The sequence below is a fragment of the Perna viridis genome, chromosome 2 (assembly GCF_037379345.1).
Source record: "Perna viridis isolate PV_CMFRI_1.1 ecotype Kerala chromosome 2, ASM3737934v1, whole genome shotgun sequence".
Classification (NCBI taxonomy): domain Eukaryota; kingdom Metazoa; phylum Mollusca; class Bivalvia; order Mytilida; family Mytilidae; genus Perna; species Perna viridis.
The window spans coordinates 54,378,841-54,391,234 of record NC_142446.1 but is presented as its reverse complement, the minus strand read 5'-3'; the positions used below and the strand labels follow the sequence as shown (position 1 = coordinate 54,391,234).

Below are 12,394 nucleotides of genomic sequence, written 5' to 3'. Positions count from 1 at the left end.
AAACATAACTGTTATTTTATCAATCCAAGTGTAAAATAAAGATTAAGAACTGCGATAATCCCCCCAAATCTTGTCCTTATCCCCGATTTAACGTTCCCACTTCGTTAGTTCTGTAACAGTGTCATAACGGTCTGAGCGCATCGCGCTGTCAAATCGTACACGATGAAAAGTAAAAGCGGATTAAATCAGGATTGTCAGGTCGTTATGAATTAATATCTTTCATATTGTCAGACATTTTGAACATTGATCTGATCGTTAGTGAATCTGTCAGATTTGGGATAAAATCTGATCAGTCACGGCTTATCAAAATCATACCACTAATTGTTGTTCAATAATTAATGCTAACAAATAATCATTTCAAAATCGAGCACTTAGATAAGTCAACTTTGACCTTGATGTGAAAATAATGAAGAATGCAAACCATATTATCCTGTAAAATCATAATTTTATTATTATTTTTTTAAATTTTCTCGTTTATCTTTATTTGGGCATCATGGGTCAGATAACAAGGAACATAAAAACGGTCGTTCTTTATTTTGCTTTCTTTTTTCTTTCTTTTTATTTTTTACATGTTCAAGTCTGTTTCGATTGTTTGTTTGTTTGTTCTAATCGCCGGGAATATAATATTTGTTCAGTCTTTGCCTGCTGAATTGAAACTCCATTAAAAACAACCACTAACAATATAAATGAAAGGGTCGTTGCTTTTATTTTGATGAATATTGTCACGGGCAGACTTTCGAGGGTTTTAGCGTGAATGTTGAGAAACTTTGTCCTGCGTGGTATCATATATCGTACGAGCTCCGTATGCAATTTTGTATACATCTACCACTTCTAATAATCGTTCTTTTCAAAATTGGTTTACAATATCTTTTTTAAATGAAATAAATAAAAAAAACTCGATTGTTATGTTTGCGCGGGTGCAATATGAGAATTTATTGCCCGCTTAATTTTAGTTGGTTTCTGTGGTAAATATCATAATGATATAGAATAAAAAAGCGTCTGAATAGAATAGAATTTTTTTTCAAATATTTTCCAAAGTACACAGCATCGATAAATAATACCACATAGCCACTGTCAGGCCTTTCATTAAGAGACAGGACCAGGTACTTTTACCCTTCGAAACTACTGAAAGGTACCTCCAGAATTTTAAAATTTCATACATTTTTATTGAACAAAATGATGAAAAGTACCTCCTACAAAACCAAAGGTACCTGCATTGCAAAAAATAATGAAACCCCGGCCTGCACTGTAAGCATCAATCAAATTCGCACCAGTCAAATTCAGAGCCGTGATACATTGGGGTAATCACAATATAAGAAATACTTTCACACAAATTATATTTAAAAAACTTTTAAAAGAATCTAAAAAATAGTGATTGGGATCTCCTTTAGTACATTAATATATAATACCATGTATTGACTTTGAAAACACTATCGTTTATTACATAGTTTTGACATTCTTTTCAACCTTCCAGTTTATAATATTTTGCAATTTATCATGCCCGGAAAATAGTAAAATAAATCAAATTCCCCGAACTCTGTCAATATAACCAACTTTTTGCCTTCCTTTCTCTCCATGACTATAGTGAATACATTTATTACGAGTTCTATAATATAATATGATAAAATGGTTTATCGCCTATATGAAATATTTTTTTTCATATTTCATTTCATTTTTTATGAAACTACATACTAAAAGTTAACAGCTTATAAGGATATGAAATAAAACTACATAGGTATATCTACATTTTCATTTCTTTAGACGTATGATGTTTTAAAAAAACAACAAAATATAACAAAAAACTAAAACCATCAAATTAGTGTAATTTTAAATCATATTATTTTCGTTTAAAGAGACGGTACTGTACATCAGGGCTTGTGTATTACTAGACGTTGCATGACATTTTTATGACCCACTTATTTACAAGACCGTGACGCGCGCGGAAATTCAAATTACAGAAAGTATTAAATGAACCGCGGAAGTGAATTGCCAAAAAAAGATGCTACTGTGCAAAATGTCACAATCCGGATGTTTATTTCTAATTAGTATTAATTGAAAGATTCTGCGCTCTGACACGCATACAAAATATTTGAAATACACATCCGTAATTGAATTAATATAAAAGTTTATAATTCTTAATGAGCTATAATCTTTATTATGCCAAAAATCAGAGACCTATAATTATTTACAGGCCAAAATGTTTACAGCATATATTTGTATTGGTTCATAGATAGATAGAAGTCATATAGCAGACCTGAAATTTTAACACATGTAAAATAAGCGCATACATGTTTAAATGCATTAAAATAAATTAAATAAAGTCAATTTCTCAGTACATGTTTCATGATAATTTATGTTAAGCAACAAATTAAATCAGTATGCTTTCAAAAGTTTTTTTTATTGTTTAGGAAACGAGAAAATATTTCTGCAATGGTTTTCCTTTGTTTCCTTTATTACAAGATAAAGCGTTCGACTCAACTTACTTAAACCATGGAGTGTATATTGTAATACATGTATACTGCCCCTGCTTAAACCACAAGGGGCGGTACATTGGGGCAATGAAATCGGCATCTTTAAAATGTTTTGATAAGAAGCCGTAAAAAGTAATGTGTAATTTGTGAATTATTGTGCTAATTAATAGAGAACGATCAGAAGAGGTACAATTAATTTATGGCTTAAATATTTGGTACCAAATGTTAATATTACAATGTATAACTAATTATTACCCCCGAGGAAGGCCACAGCAGGGTGGGTGTTTGCAGACAGCATCACAGAACCCGAAAGTAACGGTTTTATCTTGGTGTTAATTAGTATTTGTATAACACCTCTCTTTTTCATTGCGCCTTGAATAAAATATTAACACTTCTTTTTTAGTCTACTTTCTTGCTAAATCCATGTTATTCCCCAGAAACATTTAACACAATGACTATATTTATCAATAAAAATAGAATAAATGCTGTGAAAAAGAACATCTGATGAATGAAACGTAGAAAATGTTTGGGTTAACACCGTTGTACATGTATATTTATCTGTTTTCATACCATTTTTAAAGGGTTTTCTACGTGACGTTATTGTATCGTTCAATTTTTTATGCATATGTAAAATTGCTGACTTACTTCATCCACTTTACAAAAGGGCAAACAGTTCCACGAGACCTCTGCAGTCTACGCTAAAAAAATGATAACCATCGTACAGGTTAATTTGACATTTTTTCTGTGACTTTTTTTCTGTTTACTGCATTGCATAAGAATTCCCATGGTCAGTTAGCTACGCGTTGTAACACCCACATTTCTGTTTTAACATTTTGACTTTTTGAAATATCAGATATATGTTTTAAAACACAAAGTAAAGTAAAGACATTATAAAAATACAAGCTTTTAACACATTAACTCTTTATCTTTTCCAGTAATGAAGTTTTAAAAATCTTTAAAGTTATCCATGACGATATCACCTCAAATAAATGTTGTGATATGTCACCAACACCAGAACTGCCATTTTTTGGTGACGTCCTTCACCTAAGAAACTGTGATAGCAGTTAATATTATTTTGATATGGTTATTTCGTAATGTGCCTAGCTATTTCTCGACAATTTTATGTTCTCATACTGTGATCATCTTCAGAAAAAGGTTTCATTTGCCGAGGTGCTTTAAAATTAACGACAAGTTCGCACTGTCCCCTATTTTATAACGATTCACTCGGCGCCTCTATGTGTTTCTGCTCCATACAAACCGGAAATGGCGTAGCTACAGTGTATTTCAAGAAGCCAGGGCTTCAACATGCTTCCAATAAAAACCGACCTAAATAAATCCCTCACCATTTTATTCAGTGCGAAAAAGCTTCCACGTTGATTTTGTTCTGACTACGCCACTGAAACCGGTGTCACTTGCACCATCAGTATTATTGATGACTTTGTTTTTTTTTTCTTCTAAAAATGTGTACACATAGCCCGTTTGATTTTGGCCTTTTTGTGATATAAAAAAAGTTTTTAACCAAGTGTGTAATCAAATAACTTAATTGACAGAGGGATAGGAACAGGATATACTTGTGAAAACGCCCGTGACATTATCCTAGAAATAGCCGACGACATGATGAACAAGCCAAAGACAACGCATTACATTTCCATCTTAACTGTAAACAGGGCAGAGGTACTGGGCATTGTCAGATTTAATCCATCATATTTTTTTTGTTCCGTCACAATAAAGTTAACGCCCACGGTTTATCCAAAATACAACCGTCATGTTTAGAGAACCCATGTCACACTGAAAAGTACTACTGGAGTTTGGGCATAAAATAAACATTAGAAAAAAATTTCCATATACCATATCCCTTCTGAGTTTCACTGTTATAACAATGTTCTTGAATGATAATATCTGGTGCGGATTCATGATTTCATGTTAGGATGTGGGTAGTTAGAATTAAAGGCCAAGCAAATGGAGGCAAGAACATTTATAGGTGTTGGAAACTGTGAAAAATAAAGTTTTTATGCAACCCCGCCCCCCAAAAACCAAAAAAAAATCCTCAATCTTAGGGGGGAGGGTGTACACCCGACACGCCTTTGATTAGATCTGTCCCTGCATATACGGAAGCAGTTTGGATGCACTTCTACGACATGGAACTATACATTGGATGTTTTATTACTCAAATAACAAGCATCATAATTGATTTAATCATACTTTATTTGTTTATCATTGCATTAATTATTAGATAAAAAAGAAACATATGTATTTAGACGGCCACTACCGTCATGTTGATGAATAAATTTGCATACATTATCTAAACCAGACCGTTCCACAGAATATGACGTCCCCATCTCAGCTGGAGCCTTGATTAATGTTGTAGTGAAGATAATATATTTCACAGCGCACGCTGGTATTTTTATGCTATACTTTATGTCTTCTTTGGTAGATGAAAGGGATGGAAACACCAGTTACCAGAATATAAAATTGTGTTTATCAAAGAGAATGTCAAGTTACATTTATGTGGTCATTTACAGGGATATCGTTTCAAAAGAAATGGTAGTAAAATGACCAACACCTTAATGAGTTTGAAAATGCTTGGTTTTATTATTAATTAACAAAATGAAACTTATTTATATATTTTTTCTATAGGTTTACATCTACAAATAACGAACATATTTTTTCTGGAAGTAGTTTAACATGTTCAATGTTAGTCTTTATGATGTGCTGTTAAAATATTGACAACAAGAATTAAAACTTCAGAAAGGAATTTTTGCAACGTCGTTCCTTTTTTTATTCAAAGTACGCGACCCCTTTTGACTTCTTGAGAAAAGCGACTATTTTTTTTTCATTCACTACAATTTTGAGCATTTATAAAATATATTTCTATTATATATTTATGTTCATTTCGCAGGGAGAAAAAAAGAATATTTCATCATTTAATCTGAGCTATATAGGATGACTACTCATCTTTTTATAAATTCGTTTAGGCTTTATGTATATAGGCGGTATCCAGTGCTCAAAAGGTTCAATTGTTTATATAGGAAAAATACTGAAGCCACTCCCCCCACCTTTGACCAGTCAGTGACCCGCTTTTCGGAATTTCTGGAACCCATCACTGTACATCTTTAAACAATAAATCAAAAGTGATGAAAATAGCAACGAATGAATTATTCGAATGATAACATTTTGTACAATAACTGTTGAGACAAATGCTTGAATTCCCGGCTCATGGTTTCATTGTAATGTAAGACAAAGATATAACTCGCAGTGGTGGATCAGCTTGGGAATGGGGAAGGGGTCTTACGGGGGTTGAAAAATCACCTTTTTGTTGGACATCTTCGTTAATTTTGTACAAAAATTGGGCAAAAATGAGCAAATAATAGCCTGGATCCCCCTTTTCTGGATTCCATTTTCAAAATCACTTCATGAACCCAGCCCTGTGTCACTGTTCTTCCACCATATACTCTATCCGTCCTCTATATTTTTTCTGTACTTTGACGAACACCGTGTTGTCTATGGTAGGCAGAAAACAGTTTTAATGAAACAAACACTAACTCGACATTTAAACAGTATAAGGTCAACAATCTAAAAGTTGTACCGGACGGACGGACGGACGGCCGGATAAACAAATCGACTTATTAGTGTTGCCTATAGTTAACAAAGTAAGGCGAGACGTGTAATGAATCCGATTTCAGTAGCTATTTACCATAGACGGGTCCAAGGGGGTTCCCCCTGCTCAAAACTTTTAATTGATTATATGAAAAACTGAAAATCACTTTGTGTGCTCTCCTTCGGATAGTCAGCGCGTCTTCCCCTATTTTGAGTTTCTGGATCCACCACCATGTAGATAACCCATTTTCAATTATCGAAAACGAACAGAGGCCATGTCAACGAAGTTTCTTAACCCATCCTCAATTTTATTCCTGACGAGCCCTCCATTTAAGTATCATGATCATTTTAATTTTTGAACAATCAAATAAAGGCTTCTATCGAAGTAAAATTTGGAGATGTTTTAAATTCGCGGCAGGGGATGTTAGCAACCAAAAGAGTGTGAAAATTACACAAATGTAATCTTTTTATCCCCTTTAATGTGCGATAAGAAGACTATATAAAGCTATTTCTTCTCCATAAATGCACAACATGGGGAGATGCAGCTTAAAAAGTTGGAATTTTATGACAATCGTGAATAATTTTTCATACGTTATTTATCTAAAGTCAATCTTCTGAACAAACAAAGAACAAAATGGTATCCCGTCTCCGTGACTAAAACTTAGTCAAGAGCATTTGTTAAAATTCATTCGTTATATGATTTCCATCCAAGTCAAATAAGCAACGCAGGAATGGAACACGTCCAAATAAGTATTTTAATAAAACAACACATCTTATCTCCCTCATGTTACACATGTACCGGAATACGTACGTGAGAAAAATTAAACGTTTAGTCATTTTTTTTGCGTGAACAGTCTTTAAGGTGAACAGGGTCTTAAGGATGTTTTTTCTTTTTGATTTTCATTTCCGCCTTTTTTTTTTGTTTCGTTTGTATTAATGACAAGTAGTGAAAATTTTTGGAAATCACATATCAAGCACAAGGATTTGACATTTTAGTAATCAACCGTCTTTTCAATTGTAATTATTTTTGTCTTTGAAAATGGTTTGTGTTAGAAATCGAATGTAAGCAATGTACTAACGATCAAAGTCCGATAACCCAATGTACAATAAGCTGTTCATTAAAATAAGTCGATAATCTAAGAGAGGTAACTCAATAACTACTGTTTTTATACTTTAGTTAAGTTTTTTTTCCATAAAAATTAAACTAAATGTAATTAGTTTAAAGACAAAAATCATGTATTCTGTCGATGAGAAATATGAAAAATATGCAAAGAAATTACAACAACGGCATAAAAGGTAAGTAGCTTTGACATGATCAACTCGTACCTGTAATCTACTGTTCATTCGTGGTACTTTTTAAGCCAAACTGAAGTAAAAAAGATAAGGAAAAGACAGATATCACGAAATGACGAAAAAACTTCGTTGGTATAAAAAAAACATGTAGTTTGTTGTTTAGTCTAACCAGAGTTAAACAAACTTGGTTGTATGAAAATATTTTTTTCTTTTATTTATGTGTAAAATGCTTACTTCGGATGCGCTTTACCAAGCTGATTTAGATTCGTTAACTTTATACTTTAATAAAAAAATTCGAAATTATTGCGAAAAAAAAATGCGACTGGCTATAAATCTCGAAAGGAACGACTTGCGTTGTTGGACTTTTAGCAATACTGAAAGGGGATTTTTTTTCTCACGTTCGGAAAAGTAACATTCTCAATTCATATGTCAAATTCGCAATAATAAATGCACGCAATAATTTTAAAATTTACAATAATTGGTATATCTGCTTTGGCTTCTGAAGGGTATTTATCAACGGCTGTCTTTGGCATGATGACTTTTCGTAATTTCATGCCTATATCTTGCAAAAGCTTTGATCATTAATCGATATTTTTGAGAAAAAAAATATGATCAGTTGTACACTGAAGTAGTAATTAATTTTAACGGTTTGATTGTATATTTTCTATTGCATTAGAGTTGCCATAACATTAAATAGTAAATTTGCAAACACATGAACGACATATTAAAATATCCAATTAAACAATATTGTCCATACAAACTTTAAAGACCGGATTATAAATTAAATGCCAATAATCAAACAGAACAAACGAATTTTAGACATGGTTGACCAGACCTATTTCCCAACATAACAGTTTTGTTTATACAAAAGTACATGTACAAATAAAAATGGCTGACAAGACTGCCGGAGGACCACCCCCACAAGCTTTCTCATACCAGGGACCTCCTCCTCCCGGACACCAACAATCGGGACCATCGGGACCCCCACCACGTAAGTACATATGTAAACATAAATATATTTTTTCCAACATACAACTATCTTAATATCATAAAGAAAGTAGATACATATCGATAATTAACTAACAACCAACATGCATGGGCAACTCGAAATATTCTTCTTCAAAAAGGTCCGAGTCAAAATATTTATTTTTGAATCCTTCCAAGCTACCACTAAAATGAACTGGTCGTCCCCTAAGCATAAGGAGACAGTCATTAGCTAGAATGATCCGTTTTTTATAAATTACCTTGGTAATGTGGTTAGGGGTAAATAGTTCATTCAGTCATCGATGTATGTATTGGACAGGCACTTGAACATACTAATTTTTATTGTGCCATTATTCATGCTCGTAAGTCCACTGATTATATAGCTTTTCTATATTTCACGCAGCGTATCCAGTTGCCCAACATACCAATGTAGTGATTGCCCAACAACCCATTACTCACGTCATCAGTTTTAATGAGACTCCAGTTAGAATGCAATGCCCGAGTTGCAGCGCTGAGATACTGACCAACACACATTTCGAAACAGGAACTTTCACATTCGTTGTTTGTGCTTTCCTTGTATTTTTGGGGTAAGTTTTACATATTCAACAATATCACATGGACAGAGGTACACCCAGCAAAATTTGACATAATTTCCTTGAAAACAGAACTGAGATTACGAGAAATGACGTGAACAAAATGGTCTATATATATAGCACAAAGAAAAGCCGAGTCGCACCATATCATCTGAACACGTAAAAAGTACAACACAAAATGAAAAACAAACAAACAAAATTGTCAAAAACATTAGTTTGCATGTTCCTCTGCAACACCATGATGACCACTTCAACAAAACCTATTTGTTTTTCAGGCTGTGGTTATTTTGCTGTCTCATACCATTCTGTATTGACTCCTGTAAAGACGTGGTGCATTCCTGCCCCAGTTGTCGTCACGTGGTCGGTCGCTACAACCGGATGTGAATTTACTCCTGGGCAGGTCCAGGGTTCCATTTTCTCGGCAGACTATCTACATACATATAACAAATTTTGGTACTTGATTACTGTTTTACCCCCTACAGACCGCATTAAGTAGTATATCTGAATGTAAAAGACATTTCTTCGAAAATAAAATTTCTGTGATTGGTTGCTTATTTAATGCTTTATATATATACGAAGTACTAGTTGTTATAGCATTTTTTAGTGTACAGACTCAGTGTGTATCAGAGCTTTTGTCTTGTTTTGCTGTGTTGATGGATATCTTTTAAGGAGGTAGACCTAGGGTAAGGGGCACAACTCTTAAAAATTATTGCAACGTTTTTATTCAGCATTTTACATCAATCTTGTGTAAGCATCAATGTAATTTCATTCTGTTTCAAAGGAAAGCTTGAAAGGCTTTGGTGAAATTGAATATGATACAAATATATCACTGATTTCGAGAATTATGTCCCTTACCCTAGATATACCTCCTTAAGTGGGTCGTTTTGATATACTACAGATATAAAGACTTGAAATTGCATGATCAAATGGTGCGCCGCCAATTTAAAATGTGCATATGAAATATTGTCAAGTTTCTATAATTTTAGAACAATGTTATGAGGCCATTATGTCGATAATAAAGCTACAAGGTACCTTAATCAGTAACAGTAGTGGACATTTTTTTAACCGGAGTTGTCAATTCATACTGCGAGTGGTTGCTGTGATTTAAAGAGAGGTATTCCACCATGGAAAATCAATGCCACCACCGCGTATTTCCAGTACAATAGAAATAACCCACGAGGAACACGAAGATATCAACGATAATATTTAAGTAGCAGTTTATGTAAGATCATGCAAATTCTGTAATATGTGATACAACCCCCAAAAAAGCTACACTTTTTTGTTAGTAAGTTGCATTATGGGTCTATATGACGAAATGCATAATTATTCATTCCAATCAGTCTGTTCTTAGAAATAATCTACGTTGAAAATTACATTGTTTCTACCACATTTCAGTATAATTTGCAGAGTTATCCCCCCTAATTTTAAACTTTACAACACACTCTATTTACCTTTTATCTCATAAGAACAACGTTATATAAAAAGCCACATATTAATTTCTGTTTACTCTAATAATTTAAACAGAAAAAATCAAAAATGAAAATATGTAGGTTTTCCAACAATTAATCAAATTTGCATGATTTTTAGATGGAATACTATTAAATACTCGGTTGATCATCACGGTGTATCTATCTGCACCATGTCATTGGTTTCCTTTCCTCTTTCGTCTATCCCGGACTTGATTTTTTATGAGCAACTCGGCGGTTGTTTCTAGAAAAGCAGAGGACGTTTACCCTACCACTGCACCTGGTCCATGCTCCCAGTTTTTAGTGAAGTCCGAGTTGCTCATTTACTTTTGTTAATTTGTATTTATTATTTTAGTTACTTTATGTTCTTTGTTGTGTCTGACTGTTTTCCATATCTGGTCTCAATCTCCGAAACAGAGGTCCTTGTATCTCCTACGTTAGTACAAGGACGAAGGAGCTACCAACCTCTATTTCGGAGATTGATCTGGTCTCTGTTCCTTGATTACATTCTTTTGATTTCCCTCTTGCACTATATCTTTTGAAGCAAAACTAACAAAACAATTATCAACAAATATACATTCTTATACATAAGATTCTAAATTATCAGTATCAAATGAAGTAACACAAAAACCAAGGAAAACAATTAACAACAAACTGTCACCATCGATGAATAAACTAAAGTTTTCTGTCAGTCAAAATTTCTGAGAAATCGCCGTATTTGCAGGAATGACCAAAACGTGACATAATGCAATTATTCTTTGTCAACAAAGGCTAAAATATCAAATTTTGACAAAGAGGTCGATCGCATCTTTTTCGATTTGACATACTATCATGACAAGGCTATTCTCAACTACATACTTATAATCCTGAAAGATGAATACATGGGATCAGCTTTCCAGATTCGCTCCCTATTACTGACTTCAAGAAAGGGAAGAGTGTAAAAGTGTACCGTGCTACAAGCTCTCCCAAAAACACTATGTCCTCATGCGCGCTGTAAAAACGCGTCACTGAAAGGGATCACACTGTTCGACATGAACGTTTACTTGACAAAACGATGAGGTCAACGGGACAGTCAACGTTTCACATGCACCTTAGAAAACAAAACAAGACAGTTCCTTAGATTTTCTTTGAACAGCCCATCTGTTTGGTCACAGTCCGCACATATTTTCTCTAACACTTATGTATCGGTGTCTGTTCTAATTTTTTCTATCAGTTAAGTTTGATCTTGAACTTGGCACATTTCCCCCAAAAAGATCTTTATATATACTTTTTTTACCCCAAGGTCATTTGACTTTTCTCGTCTGTGTAGAATGTTGTGGTTCCTTCTTATCGCCCAATGCCGCTGTGTGGAGCTTGATTAGTAGTATAGAACATCAGCTTTCCAGGATTCGGATAGTTATCCGATTTAAGAGTATTCTTATTGCACAACTGAATCTGTCAAAAATTTTCTTTGATGAAAGGTAATAACAAAATTACCGAACTGATAAATTCTTGGCAGTAGTCAAATGGAACAGTCTAAAAGGAAAAACTGTATAACAAAAGGCATTATCAGGGTAATGACCAGAAAGTTGGAAACCACCGCAATGGTCATGACTCGGTAGGTGGGTTAAACCAGGTTTAATGTCACATGCGCTGGTGCACTAAGTGCAAGAAAATAGCAGTCTTACTAAGAATCTCGTGAAACATTCATCATAAATTTTGCTATTATAATAGCCTTCTTATGGTGTAAATATCGCCGTAATAACGAAATGCTTGAAACGAGAGGTAATAGATCTTGAAATGTCTGTCTGTAAGTGATTAGAACCGACAAGATCATGTTTGATATAATTCCCTTTGCTGTCTATTGTATATGTAAAATAACTGTTTATGTGGTTGTATTTTTGTGCTGTCGTTTTACTCAAAAGATATATATATATATATTGGTTATTAATTTAGTGTGTTTTACATACTAGGCTGCCAACCTAGCTACAAGCAACTTGTGTGGAATATG

At 33.7% G+C, this 12,394-nt stretch overlaps 1 protein-coding gene across 1 annotated transcript; it reads left to right on the top strand.

Moving 5' to 3' along the window:
- The first annotated feature begins 8,182 nt into the window (after window positions 1-8,182).
- Window positions 8,183-9,487, top strand: LOC148626064 (LITAF domain-containing protein-like). Its single transcript, XM_088571209.1, has 3 exons — window positions 8,183-8,352; window positions 8,749-8,932; window positions 9,214-9,487. Exons 1-3 carry the CDS (start codon window positions 8,250-8,252, stop codon window positions 9,320-9,322), a joined length of 396 nt encoding a protein of 131 aa, XP_088427335.1. The 5' UTR covers window positions 8,183-8,249; the 3' UTR covers window positions 9,323-9,487.
- The last annotated feature ends 2,907 nt before the right edge of the window (window positions 9,488-12,394 follow it).

What these genes read in the sequence shown, in the direction of transcription:
- LOC148626064 (XM_088571209.1), top strand. Translation starts at nt 8,250, where the DNA reads ATGGCTGACAAGACTGCCGGAGGACCACCCCCACAAGCTTTCTCATAC. An exon ending in ACCATCGGGACCCCCACCAC is followed by an intron (nt 8,353 to 8,748) that starts GTAAGTACATAT and finishes TATTTCACGCAG; the next exon opens with CGTATCCAGTTGCCCAACAT. An exon ending in GCTTTCCTTGTATTTTTGGG is followed by an intron (nt 8,933 to 9,213) that starts GTAAGTTTTACA and finishes TTTGTTTTTCAG; the next exon opens with GCTGTGGTTATTTTGCTGTC.